Raw genomic sequence first — 13,843 nt, 5'->3', positions numbered from 1 at the left:
TGCCTTCTTGCTGGAACCTGGGATGTTACCGCAGCCACCTCTTCTCACAATTCACGTGGAACCTTCCTCCAGTCACCTGGTAAATCTGCAACCCATTAAGTCTGCCACTTTGCCTCATTTTATCTGAATCACAGAAATTACAAAGCCTACAGTTATTTATTGCCCTCCTCTGGAACACAAGCTCCATGAGGACAGCACTGTCTGTCCTGTTTGCCACCCAATACAGCCCCTGGAACAGCGCCTGCACCAGGAAGATGCTCCAGGCACATGGCCAAAATGTCAGATGCCAGCAGTGTGGAGTCCCGGGTCCAGCTGGGTGGGATCTGGTGATGTTTAGTAAGGTGCCCTGCCTGCTGGGTGGGTTAGAGGTGGCTGTGCCTACAAAGGAACAGTGTTTGTCATTTAATACCAGGTGATAGGTGAGGTTTCTGGCAGGAAGTCGCTCTTTGGGTACAGCCCCTAGGATCCAGGACATCAACTCCTGTGGTGATGATTTATGGAAACCCAGCCCAGCCCAGCAGCACTACACCGAATCTTCCACCCATCCCAGACAAGATGAGCTGACTTGATTGTGTACACCCTGAGTCCAATAAAGGTTCAGGGAAGAGGCAGGGCAGCTCCTCAGGTAGCGCCCGCTGAGCTGCTCCTGTCTTGCCCACCCCTCCGGCATGAGCTGGGAGAGTTCCTGGGCTCTTCTTCCCCTCTTGCGGTGGACATCCAGGCACACCACGCTGTACTAGGGCAGCGCTGGGGAACAAAACAGACATGGGCCTGCCCTCCTCGAGATTAGTCTAATCAGGAGAGATAACCTCCCTCCCACAGATTTGGAAAGCATGGGAAGTGAGGTGCAGGAGACAGAGGGCTGTGCCCAGACATAACAGGCAGGTCCACCTGGGTGACCCAGAGCCCTGGGACAAAGGATGCAGGCATGGTAAGCCATATAAACACACTTTTTTTGGGGACTCAGAGTGGGGCAGCTTCTACCCCTTGCTGCGCTGGAAGTTACTTTTAACTTAACAGGCTGGGCGTTAGTTTTCCCAGCAGTAAAATTATTAAGACAAGATATATACCTGCACTCCTTAGTTGAAATTGCAATGGAGGTTTCTGATAAAAATTGAAACATTAATCTGGACATTTAAGCAGTGGAATTATGTACTGACAACTGATGTGGGCTGTCAATTCTTGCTTTGTAAGTACAGTTGACTTTTTTTTTTTTCTGATCAGAAGTTTCTAGGAGATAGCTTTTTTTTTCACATCTTTATTGGAGTATAAATGCTTTACAGTGTTTTGTTAGTTTCTGCTGTACAACAAAGTGAATCAGCTATATGTATACATATATCCCCATATCCCCTCCCTCTTGAGCCTCCCTCCCTATCTCATCCCTCTAGATCGTCACACAGCATCGAGTTGATCTCCTTGTGCTATGCAGCAGCTTCCCACTAGCCATCCATTTTACATTTGGTAGTGTATATATGTCAGTGCTACTCTCTCACTTCATCCCAGCTTCCCCTTGCCCCCCCGCCACCGTGCCCTCAAATCCGTTCTCTACGTCTGCATCTTTATTCCTGCCCTAAAAAGGAATGAAATTGAGTTATTTGTGGTGAGGTGGTTGGACCTAGAATCTGTCATACAGAGTGAAGTAAGCCAGAAAGAGAAAAACAAATACCAATGTATATATATGGAATTTCAAAAAGTGGTACTGATGAACTTAGTCACAGTCGACACTTGAACAACAGGAGTTTGAACTGTGCAGGTAACATCTACAGTGTTTTATATCATGTGAGGCAATATTGATGTAGGTACTGAGAGACGGATGATTCATCTTGTAAACATGTAACTGAAAGCGGGGTCCGGCGGCTCGCCGCTCAATGGCAAATAAAGAGGCAAGGTTGGTGGAAAGGAAAGTTTGCTTTATTGCTGAGAATGGCAGGTGGGGGGAGGCGGACACCTGTCCAAAGGCCAACTCCCCCCACCTGACAATCAGGGGGCAAGAGTTTTTATAGGCAGAGGGAGGGGGCTACATGTAGAAGCAGCACAGTCAGCTGACAATCATCTTGAAATTGGTCCTTGGGGCTTCAGCATCTATAAGACAGCTCACAGGACACGGCTCAGAATATTATCTACAGCCCTTGTGGAGGAACTAAAGGTCCTTGACTTTGCTTAATGACTAAACTATCATTATTTAGTCTTGGACGATTTTCTTTTGTTTCTGCATCTTCCCACTTTGATTTAACTTATTCTTTGGCTAAAGTTTTACCACAGACAAAAGGCAGGTGGAGGACAGAGGGGAAGGACCATTGTGTCCTGCTCTGTTTCAAACAGACAATGTAAACTTGGGGTATCAATTATTACAGTACAGTACTGTAAATGTATTTTCTCTTCCTTATGATTTTCTTAACATTTTCTTTTCTCTAGCTTACTTTATTGTAAGAATACAGTGTATAATACATATAAATACAACATGTGTTAATCGACTATAGGTTATGGGTAAGGCTTCCGGTCAACAGTAGGCTATTAGTAGTTAAGTTTGGGGGCAGTCAAAGGTTATACTTGGATTTTCGAATATGCAGGGAGTTGGCGCCCCCAACCCCCATGTTGCTCAAGGGTCAACTGTGGAGGCTTAGGTCCAGCATAACATAGCTACGCAGAGCAAGTATTTCAACAAATAGGGAGAAGAGCCAGGCATGTTCCAACACACGACTGCCTAGGTTATTCTCACCTGCCGTTGATAAAGCAAAGCACGTTTCAGGGAATTCCCTGGTGGTCCAGTGGTTAGGACTCAGCGCGTCCACTCACTTCGGGGGATGGGGGGGCCTGGCTTTGATACCTGGTCAGGGAACTAAGATCCTGCATGCTGCCTGGCAAGGCCACAAAAAAGGAAAAAAAAAAAAAAGCAAAGTGCATTTCGGATCTCGGATCTTAGTGACACTGAGACCTTTGTTGAGCATCGTACAGGCCTTATGAAAATTGGCACCGTGTTTGAGAAAAAAAGAGAAAAACCTCTTCTCCTGAGAGGAGCTCTTATCCTGGTTGCAATTACCCAGAGCCCTCTTTCCTGAGTAATAAAAACATGGCTCTCTATGACCTATTGTGCCCACTGCCAGCTCCTAGTTCCTGGAAGAGTGCAGGTACACTCCTTATCATCCCAAAGAGGCCTCCCGGTGGACCTGCCCCTTCTGTCGTTATCTTGGGGGAGGGGTCAACCCCTTTGATTAGAGGATCCTCAAGGAGGACTAAGGCCAAGTCGGCTTGGTTGCCACTGCTTCACTTGAGACCTTTGTTCCCTGACACAGCACGCCCACGCCCACCCCTGACTCTCGTCATCTTCACGGACTGTGGTCTAAAAAGTTATTGGCGCCAAACAAAAGGAAGAGGGCTTTAAGATGTGAATTCAGACATTGAGCGAAAGGGACATTGCCAGGAAAATGGCATAAAATATAAATATGTGAAGGCAAGAGACAAGTCCAGGGGGATCATGAATAAGATCAAAAATCTCTCGATAAGTACAGAAGAGGCAATCATCCTCTTCAAACTTAGTAGAAGAGTGCAATAATTTCATCCCCTCCCCATTGATATCAGATTCATAAAGTCAGCGATCTTCAGTTTACTCTTTCCCCATACCCTTGGCAAGGTTATTTCACATGCTGTTAAGTACCTAGAGCAGCACCATCTAATAGGAATACCACATATAATTAAAATGTTTCTAGTAGTCATATTTTAAAAAGTAAAAAGAAATGGGTGAAATTAAATGACATATTTTAACTCAGTGTATCAAAAATATGGACATTTCAACACATAATCAGTATAAAAATTATTAATGAGGTCTTTCACATTCTTTTCTTATACTAAGGCTGAAACCTGTGTGCGTTTTACGACACTGCCCTAGGGCACAGCTTGCAAAACGGAGTGTGGGCAACTTCAGAGAGGGTAGTGTATAACTCAACTCTTTGTGGAGTGAGAAGACATAAGAACTTATATTTGCATTTTATTTACTTTAAAGTCTAAGAAAGAAATTCAGATTTATAAATATTTGACTGATACTGGCATCCTTATCAGGCATGTTTATCAGGTCAATTATCTTGTAAGGTCTGGACATATTCCAAAGTCAGGGCAAGAGCTTCAGGGCAAGTAAGACCCCCCCATTTCCTTGTTCGCTGTCAACATACTGCAAACCTCTGCATTCTAAGTGCGCCTGGTTTAGTGGATAAAATGATTACCGCTAAAAGTTTTCACTAAATTAACCTTCACAACAGGACAGCGTTCAAGCAGTCCTGGAAAGAGGCTGTTAAAGAGATGAACGATGTGCCCAGTGATGCGAGGCAAGCAAGCAATGAGAAAGGACAGAGCTTGAGCTTGGGCAAGTATAAGTTTCACAAAGTTAAAAACGCTCTTTTCACACAACACAGATGAACGCGCGTCAGGTGGTGACGGTGGTTCGGGAGCCGGATTTTTAGAGGCACTTAAAGAAGTTTAGGGTAACATGGCATAACTGGAAATAGTCTACAGGGCAACCGAAAGCCGTCACCTCCAGGGTCATCTTTTCTGCAGGGCGGGATTTATCAGCACCTCCGCCAGACACGCGGAATCCAGGGCCTTAATGAACAGACGCACAGTCCAGCAAGGCGCGGCCCAAGGTCACGCGGCCAGCTCTGGGGGTCCTGGTGCCGGGGGCCGTCGCAGGACCCTTACTCTCCCAACACACTCGACCCCGGGTAGGGGCTTTTCCCTTAGGGGGTTAAAAACCGGCCTGGGGGTGTTAAAGTGAGAGCTGACAAGCAGGCAGTTAAAGATTCCAGACTTTCCAAAAGCAGACAATGTGCAGTGAGGTTTTCCATCGGGCGGCAATGATAACGAGTAGTAATGCGTTTGCCGGCGTCCCCGGCCGGCGACAACGTCGGAACATGCGTACACACGAAGGAATGGATACCGGTGGGGACGCGCGCCCAGGTTCCCACTCGAAGCAGGGCCGCCTGCAGACCCCGCCCTGAGCAGGGGCGCCCTGGCGCGGTCCGCAGCCCGTCTGCAGGGGCGCGAGGTCTACCATCCCGCGCGGAGGATCCAGTTATTGGAAAGGGCTACATCAGCCGAAGAGCCAGGCCGGCAGTACCACACCCAGTACGAACCGCTGGGCCCTGCCGCCTCCGCACCGTTTGTAGGGGTGGGCGGAGCACGGTTCCGCGAGATCCCGCGGGAGCCCCTCCTGCGCAAGAGCTGCAGCACCGCCCCTTTCCCTGCAGCAGGCGCCCTTTCCCTTTCACGTGACCAGGAGCTCCCCGCCCCTTCCGAGGCTTGGCCCTGACGCACGCTCGTACGCACGCACGCACGCTCGTGCTATGACGTCAGTTCCTGGCAGCGGCGGCGCGGGGCCCTGCTTCCGCTTTCCTCTGAGACGCGAGCTTGGCTCTTAGCCTGCTCGGAATCATGGCGGCTACAGCTACAATGGCGACGTCGGGCTCGGCGCGGAAGCGGCTGCTCAAAGAGGAAGACATGACCAAAGTGGAATTCGAGACCAGTGAGGAGGTGGACGTGACCCCCACGTTCGACACCATGGGCCTGCGGGAGGACCTGCTGCGCGGTATCTACGCCTACGGTCGGTGAGCTCGGGCCGCGGGCTAGGGCGCCCGCGGGGAGGCGGGGGGCCCAGCCGGGGGTGGTTCCCGAGACTGGGAGTGCGGCCGCCGCGGGGCTGGGGGTCGGGGCTGAGGCCGAGCCCGGGGGCCCTGACGGGCGACCCCTGCCCCCAGCACGTGTCCCCACCCCCGTCTGTGTCGGCCGGTTCGGGTGCTGTTTTCCCGGCGGGGCGCCATGCTGGGTCACGCGAGGGCTGCAGCGTCCCGCGAGGTCTGCAGGGTCCTCCTTGCACCCCGGAGTCACTCATTCAGCAGATGATTGTCTTGCACCTGCCAGGTGCTAGGAACGTGCGCGGCTCTAGGCACTGGCGGCTTAGCAGTGAACCAGGCAGGCCTTAGGGAGCTTGTTATGTTTGGGAGAAGGATTATATAGTCAGTGGTAATGGCTACGAAGAAACTAAAGCGGGATAACTTTATAAGCGTGATTGGCGAGAGGAGAGAGTTAAAATAGAGCACATAGGTAAGGGGGCTCCCAGGAGGGGCTGGCATTTGAGCTGAGATCTGGGCTAAGGAACCCGTTATGAGAAGATTATGGTAGAACTGGGCAGCTGGTGCCAGGACCCTGCAGCTGGGAGCCTTATGCATTCCAGGAACAGAAAGAATCTCCCTGTCCTGGGAGCCTAGGAGCGAGTTTTTTTTTTGGGGGGGGGGGGGCGCAGATCTTGAAAAGCATGGTGCGAGGTGATAGAGTTTGAATTTTATTTCTAAGTGCAGTGGGAGGCCATTGGAGGGTTTTAAGCAGGGAAGTGATGGGATCAGATTTACAGTCACAGGTGGTCCTGGGTGTCTGGATATGGGGGGAGGTGAGGCAGGAGAGGAAGCAGGGAGATGTTAGGAGGCTTTTGTTCCAGTCCAGGGGAGTGATGATGGTATTGTGGTGGAGATGGAGTACTAACAGAGTTTGCTGATGGGTTGAATGTGAGCAGGAGATGAAAGTCCTGGATGTTTGAGTAACTGGGCAGGTGATGATGCCCTCTCCTCAGGCGGGGAGCACTCGAGGGAGCTCTTCTTGAATGAGGAGAGCTTGAGGGACCTGTAAACCATCCAGTAGGAGATGTCAAGGAAGCAGTTGGGAAGAGTTCGGGTTGGGGATGTAGATGGGCGTGATCAGCATCTATGCTTAATGCCTGGGACTGGGGCCGACATCTTTTTTATCCAACAGTTCATGATGTCATGACAGTCTAGCACAGAGAAGGTACGGAGGGAATGGGAGGTGAAGAACCATTGCAGCTGGCCCTCGTAGTGTGGCCGACAGCCCTGCCTGCCTCTTGGCACCCAGGACGTCCCTGCCCTAAAACACTGTTTTTAGTTTCCCATCTACTTGCTGGGTCATCCTGAGGGTTTAAATCATCTGTTATATTTGCTTTTGTGTTAGATGGGAAATTGTACTACATTTTAAAAGGCTACCAAAATTAATTAAAGTACATTATTTGTACGTAAAGTTTTGTTTGTTTACTTGGACAGTAGAGGGGTGGTGTTGTAGTTCATGTAGCTGCATCAAGGCAGGAGGAGTAGATGAAATGGGGTTGTAGGTGATAACAAACAACCTGCAGACTTACTGCTGGTGGGGAGTGGTGACTACAGCACTGATGGGTTTATATTCCTTTTTTTAACTTAAAAAGTAATACAAAAAAAACCCCATTAGTGCAAGTTATTGTAATATAGTCAAACAATACACAAGTAATTGGAGTAAAATATGAGCCTCCCTCACCCCATTCTCCAGGAGTAACCACCAACATTTTTTAACCTAACTGGGGTGTCTCTATTTTGCAACAGTGTTCCTTAGAGATTGTGTCTGTGTAAGATGGTATGTTAGTATAAAAATCCACTTCAGCCTACTTCATTCAGCAGCTGTTTCTTGAGAGCTTAGTACGTTGGACATTGGGTTAAGGAGGGGGTGGGGGATTTTAAAAAGGTAACATCCTCGGCACAAGGAGCTCCAGTGTATGGTTGCAAGTATGCTGTCCTAGTGGTTAGAGCTCATTTTTTCTGTTTTGATTTACAGGTTTTGAAAAACCATCAGCAATCCAGCAGCGAGCTATTAAGCAGATAATTAAAGGGAGAGATGTCATTGCACAGTAAGTCTGCTCATGCAGAGGGGGAGTCAGGTGCTGGTTAGCACAGCAGTGTGTAGTTCAGTGCTTCTTCATTCAGATGCCGTTACCAGCTCTTGCCTTGACTTCAGCTATGGGCTGTTTGTTTTTAGTTTTGCATCCTCCACTCTAGAAAGCTTTCTTTTTTTTTTTTTAAGCCAGATTTACTTAACCTATTATTTGGCATATGGAATTGTATATAATACTCTTTTAATAACATTATTCCCTATTTGCCTAATTTTTAAAGACTCATTGACAAAAAAAAAGTCTGAAGTCGTAGAAAAGAATTATATAAAGAGGAATCTTTTTTTTGCCACCTCTAACAGCCATTCTATAGATTCTGCAGCTCTGTCAACCCCTGCTGCAAAGGCCACATTTACTGTCCTTATCACCCGTGATTTAAAAGTTGTGACATTATGCCTGAGTCCCACCACCTTGCAGTTAAGATATTGGTCAGGGGGTGTGGGGGAATCGACTTGGAAAAAGCTGCCCAGTGCTTCTGCAGCTCATCTCCTCAGAGCACTGCTGGGGCGGGGGTTACATGAATGGGAGCAGTGGCATGTAGCCCATCACTCTAAATCCCATTTATCTGTGTTTTCTTTACTAGATCTCAGTCTGGTACAGGCAAAACAGCCACCTTCAGTATTTCTGTCCTCCAGTGTTTGGATATTCAGGTAATCTTAAACTTCTCTTTAATCCTAGGAAATACTTCCTTTACCTTCCGTAACTACAGTGTTCAAGAGGTACAGTTCTGGGCTTCCCTGGTGGCGCAGTGGTTGAGAGTCCGCCTGCCGATGCAGGGGACACGGGTTTGTGCCCCGGTCTGGGAAGATCCCACATGCCGCGGAGCGGCTGGGCCCGTGAGCCACGGCCGCTGAGCCTGCGCGTCCGGAGCCTGTGCTCCGCAACGGGAGAGGCCACAACAGTGAGAGGCCCGCGTACCGCAAAAAAAAAAAAAAAAAAAGAAGTACAGTTCTTAAATATCTCTAGTTGTACTGATTAAGCACATTTTTTAAAGAGAATCTTAAATGCACACTAATATCTGAGCTAATATCCTGTCATAAATTCCTTTTTATTTAAACTGAGAGTCTTTTAAAAATTTTTATTGAAATTTTGTTGATTTACAATGCTGTGTTAGTTTCGGGTGTATAGCAAAGTGATTCAGATCTATATAGTTCCCTGTGCTATACAGTAGGTCCTTTTTGGTTATCTCTTTTTTTACATAGTAGTGTGTATATTTTAATCGCAGACTCCTAATTTATCCCTCCCTCCACCCTTTCCCCTTTGGTAACCATAAGTTTGTTTTCTATGTCTGTAAACTGGGAGATTTTTTTAACTAGTGGAAATTCTTGTCTGTAAACAAGAATCCTGACCAGTATACCCATTATCACTGGATATGCAATTTAAGTAACATTCAGGTTCGCTTACCTGAAATCAGATGTGTGGTTAACTTGAGATAATATTCAAAATAGATCTGAGTCTGAATTAGTGCAATCTACCGTGAAGATACTGAGATTCTCTATTTTCCGACAAATTATTTTACCAGGTTCGTGAAACCCAAGCTTTGATCTTGGCTCCAACGAGAGAGTTAGCTGTACAGATCCAGAAGGTAAGACAGTTAAAGATGGCACTGTCGTATTTGCAAGTACAGTTCACCCTAAACAACATGGGTTAGAACTGCATGGATCCATTTATATGCAGGTTTTAAAAAATGAATATGTACTACAACACTACATGATGCGAAGTTGGTTGGATCCAAGGTTAGGGAGGGCTGATTGTAAAGTCTGTGTGGATATCTGACTAAGCTGGAGTTGAGCAGTCAGTAGGTGGGCCGGCATACCTAACCTCCCTCCCTAATCCCACGCTGTTCAAGCCAACTGATTGACTTAATCTAATCCGGTTTTTCTGTTCTGTCAGGTTTTTTTTCCCTGATTCCTAACATTTTGTGATAAATCACATATGAGTTGCTGGTTTGTGTGAAGTCATTGTTAGTGTAGCTTGTGTGATTCCAATAGTTTTTTACAATCTTAGAATTGTAATTTTCTTCCAAAAATATTAAAAATAATTGTAAGTATTTTGTTTTTATAGTATAAACATTTTGGAAGTGTATCTATTAAGATGTTAATAGCATCTGTGGGTGGATAGGATTATGAATTTTATATATTTTCTTATTTTTCTGTAAATACATACTGCTTTTGTAATGAGAAAACAGTAAAACTGACTTCATTCTGGCACAGAAAAGAGTGGAAGGAGGAGACTTGGGCTCTCTGTAGTTTTATGATAGAAATAATGGCATAAACAATACCCGGTGGTCATCTTAAACTAGAATAGAAACAATCTTCATTTTGGGGGAACTCAGATGTTTCGGACTTCATAGCAGTCTTGGGGCAGACTTTGAACGTGAATCTGTGTTTTAATTCAGGGCCTGCTTGCTTTGGGTGACTACATGAACGTCCAGTGCCATGCCTGCATTGGGGGCACCAACGTGGGGGAGGACATCAGGAAACTGGATTATGGACAGCATGTTGTCGCTGGCACACCTGGGCGTGTCTTTGGTAATTGCTTTTGTCTATAAAAAGTGCTTAAACAATAGAGGACCATTTTCAATTTGATATGCTACATAGTGGATTTTTGCATTTGAGTAACTTGTAAGAAGTGGAGGGAAGGTCCCTGAAATGCTGTGGAAACTGGTTGAAATGGCTGGCTCTTATAGCCTGAGGTCTACTTATTTCAAAATCTGATTTTATAGATATGATTCGTCGCAGAAGTTTGAGGACACGTGCTATCAAGATGTTGGTTTTGGATGAGGCTGATGAAATGTTGAATAAAGGTATGAGTAACAAAAGAATTCATTTTCTATTGATGTAAAATTCTTAAATTTTCACCGTGTAAAATGGAAATGTGGAACTAATGAACTCAGTATAAGTAGTATGTTCTTTGTGGAAAACAGTTATGCCCTGGGTGCACTTAGGAACATAAAACTGATTTTTTTATGGTAGTGGTTTGTAAGACTGATGACAACCAGAACAACAGCATTTCAGCCAAACTGATGGGGTACTGCTCGTTGTGTGGTGCGTGAGCACAGATGGCTGCGGCGTGGAGCTGGGATGTGGTGCAGAGATGCCTGGTGGTGGGGAAGGGGTGAACAGATAGCTGAATAAATCTTGTTACATGGCAGTAGGGTATTTTGTGGTTTGGATGTTCCATAATTTATTTCACTAGTTGTATTTTATTGGTTGTCCAGGTTGTTTTTACTCTTTTATCGGTTATTTTTCAAGGCAAATTTCTAGAATTGGGGTGTATTTCATGTATTTCTCCCAAAACGTATGAGGACAAATATGTGAGGACCCGTAAGTCATAGCAGTTTTGCTCTTAGCACAGCAACTGGGAAATGCATAACGACAGCTGTCACCTTGGTTGAGTAACAGCTGCGGGCAGTACCTCACAGTGTCTTCAAGCCTCCCCTCCCTGCACACCCCCCTCCAGTCTTACTTCCATACCAGGGGGTCGGGTGGGTCGTCCCCTTAGACATTGGGGTCACCTGGCGTGAAGGGAATATTTTGCTTCTCAGGAGTCACCGGTAACTCATGGGGTTCTTCTCAAGCGTTTTCCTGTTCCCTGGTTCTTGAGCAGTTCTCTCAGGAGCCTAGAGGCTGATGCCACCCCTTGGAGCAGCCCTCCACCCACCTCTGTCTTGGGCCCCTTACCTGGAGGCCCTGCTCTTCAGCTAAGTTAAAGGTACAGTTACTACAAAGTGAGGTCTCCAGAACCAGTGGCATCTATGTCAGCTGGGAACGTGTCGGAAATGTAGCTTCTGGCCCCCTGATCTCTACAGTCAGAACCTCGCAGCCACCTGTCCCCTTCTCACACGTCAGCCTCCTAACCCGTCCTGCAGAGGTGGTGGTGTGGTGACCCGAGGGCCAGGTCCTGCTTGCCATTGGGTTTTATTCAGCCTGCACCATATGAAATAATGTAAACTAGCTGCATTATTTAATTGGGAGGTTTTTAAATTAAGGTATAATTGACATGTAACATTTTCAGGTGTACAGCATGGGTCAGTATCTGTGGGAGATTTTTTTTTTTTTTTTTTTTTTTTGCGGTACGCGGGCTTCTCACTGTTGTGGCCTCTCCCGTTGCGGAGCACAGGCTCCGGACGTGCAGGCTCAGCGGCTTTTTATTTAAGTGGAGATTTTTTTGGTGAAAATCTAGATCTCGGGCATCCCTGGTGGCATGGTGGTTGAGAGTCCGCCTGCCGATGCAGGGGACACGGGTTCGTGCCCCGGTCCGGGAAGATCCCACATGGCGCGGAGCGGCTGGGACCTGCGAGCCATGGCCGCTGAGCCTGCGCGTCTGGAGCCTGTGCTCCGCAACGGGAGAGGCCACAACAGTGAGAGGCCCGCGTACCGCAAAAAAAAGAAAAGAAAAAAATCTAGATCTCTGGATTTATTTAAAATGTGTTAGATCTGGCCACAGTGGATGCATACCCTCACAGAGCAGCAGCAGCTGGAACTGAGATGTGAAACTACCTGCAAGGGTCTGAGGTTGTGGGCTCAGGGGTCAGGTTTCTGTTGCTTTTACCTGTTGGCATCCAGGACTCTTGGGTGGGGCTCTGATCCCTAGAGCACACCAGGGAGAGGAGAGGGGATGTGAGAATTTGGTCCAGCTCTGGAAGAAGCTTCCGTGTGAAATCTTGCATCTTTACAGTCACAGTGCTGCATCCAGTTAAATGTGAACAGTTGATGTGCAACTTCTGTTTCAAAGTGTGCAGCCTTAAAAATTCCCCGTGTGTCTCATTCCTCATCCCAGGTTTCAAAGAACAGATCTACGATGTGTACAGGTACTTGCCCCCGGCCACTCAGGTGGTGCTTATCAGTGCCACACTGCCCCATGAGATCCTGGAGATGACCAACAAGTTCATGACTGACCCTATCCGCATTTTGGTGAAACGGTGAGGATGCCCTACTTCTCAGGTGGGACTAAAACATAGCATAGTTGTATTTGGGTTTTAAAACATGAAATTTCTTTTTAATTTTCTCTTTTGAAAAGCCAGCTTTTATATAGTCTCCTTTGATCCAGTAATTCCAAATTTAAAAATTTGCTGATAGTATTTACTTATTGATGGAATTATTTACGATTGGCAGTAAAATGTGTATTCTATTGAACAGCCGAACACTTTGTTTAGAACCATATACAAGGTGTGGTTAAAGGTTCATACTGATCCAGGGCTTGGGCCCATGTGGTGGAAGTGGCGACTCCTAGGAGGATGTGGCTGGCGGGAGGGGCGGGGGTTTAATGCCCAGGCTCCTGGGCCGCTGGGGGTTGGGCCCGTGCCTGGAACAGTCCCTGGCCTGCGCACGTCCTCAAGTTTTGGTTGGAAGGATGAGTTGACAGGATTGTGTTTGTCCTCCAGTGATGAACTGACTCTGGAAGGCATCAAGCAGTTTTTTGTGGCTGTGGAGAGAGAAGAGTGGAAGTTCGACACGCTGTGTGACCTCTATGACACGCTGACCATCACTCAGGCTGTTATCTTCTGTAACACCAAGAGGAAGGTGCGCGGCCATCCTGGCTCTTTAATGTCCTTGTGGCGAAAACCAAAGATTGGTTTTCATAGAACTTAGGTCAGGTATTTTCTGTTGAGGACCAGAATTACGTGCTTTAGGCTCTGGGTACGTGGTCTCCTCGGGCAGCCACTGGGCTCTGCCCTTTAGCTCAAAGTCACCGTGGACGATGAGCGGACAAGCGGGTGTATCCAGGGAACGTGTACAGGGTGTTGATCTGGTCCCTTGACTGAAGGCTCTGGGTCATTGGTTCAGGTGGGGCCTGGACACACGTTCTTTGAGCTCCCAGGTGATGCTGATGTGCCGGCGGAGCTGAGAACCCTGGCAGCTCTCCTTGGAATAGGAACAAGATTTGGACCACATTCCAAAAAAGATTTGAACTTAAATTTCAAATGAGAACCGTGACATATTGTCTTTTAAGAGAATTTTTGCCCCGATATTTGCTGGGCAGAATTAAGTTTTCTACACAGCCAGTGAGGATTAGCGTGAGTTTTGTTTATTTATTTATTTATTTATTTATATATATATATATATATATAAAAAGATTTGAACTTATTTATAT

General features: G+C 46.9%; 1 protein-coding gene across 1 annotated transcript in view; it reads left to right on the top strand.

Moving 5' to 3' along the window:
* Window positions 1-5,381: 5,381 nt before the first annotated feature.
* EIF4A3 (eukaryotic translation initiation factor 4A3) overlaps window positions 5,382-13,843 on the top strand; it is a 13,012-nt gene continuing 4,550 nt past the window's right edge. The window contains exons 1-8 of the mRNA XM_027080926.1: window positions 5,382-5,590; window positions 7,636-7,708; window positions 8,331-8,397; window positions 9,270-9,332; window positions 10,146-10,278; window positions 10,473-10,553; window positions 12,530-12,671; window positions 13,134-13,272. Coding sequence (XP_026936727.1) covers window positions 5,422-5,590; window positions 7,636-7,708; window positions 8,331-8,397; window positions 9,270-9,332; window positions 10,146-10,278; window positions 10,473-10,553; window positions 12,530-12,671; window positions 13,134-13,272 — 867 coding nt within the window. The 5' untranslated portion in view covers window positions 5,382-5,421. The remainder of the gene's footprint in view (window positions 5,591-7,635; window positions 7,709-8,330; window positions 8,398-9,269; window positions 9,333-10,145; window positions 10,279-10,472; window positions 10,554-12,529; window positions 12,672-13,133; window positions 13,273-13,843) is intronic.

This window comes from Aethalodelphis obliquidens, unplaced genomic scaffold (assembly GCF_003676395.1).
Source record: "Aethalodelphis obliquidens isolate GAN/ISIS:26980383/991018 unplaced genomic scaffold, ASM367639v1 scaffold44, whole genome shotgun sequence".
In the NCBI taxonomy this organism is placed as follows: Eukaryota; Metazoa; Chordata; class Mammalia; order Artiodactyla; family Delphinidae; genus Aethalodelphis; species Aethalodelphis obliquidens.
The sequence above is the reverse complement of the archived record's forward strand: the minus strand, read 5'-3'. Positions and strand labels throughout refer to the sequence as shown.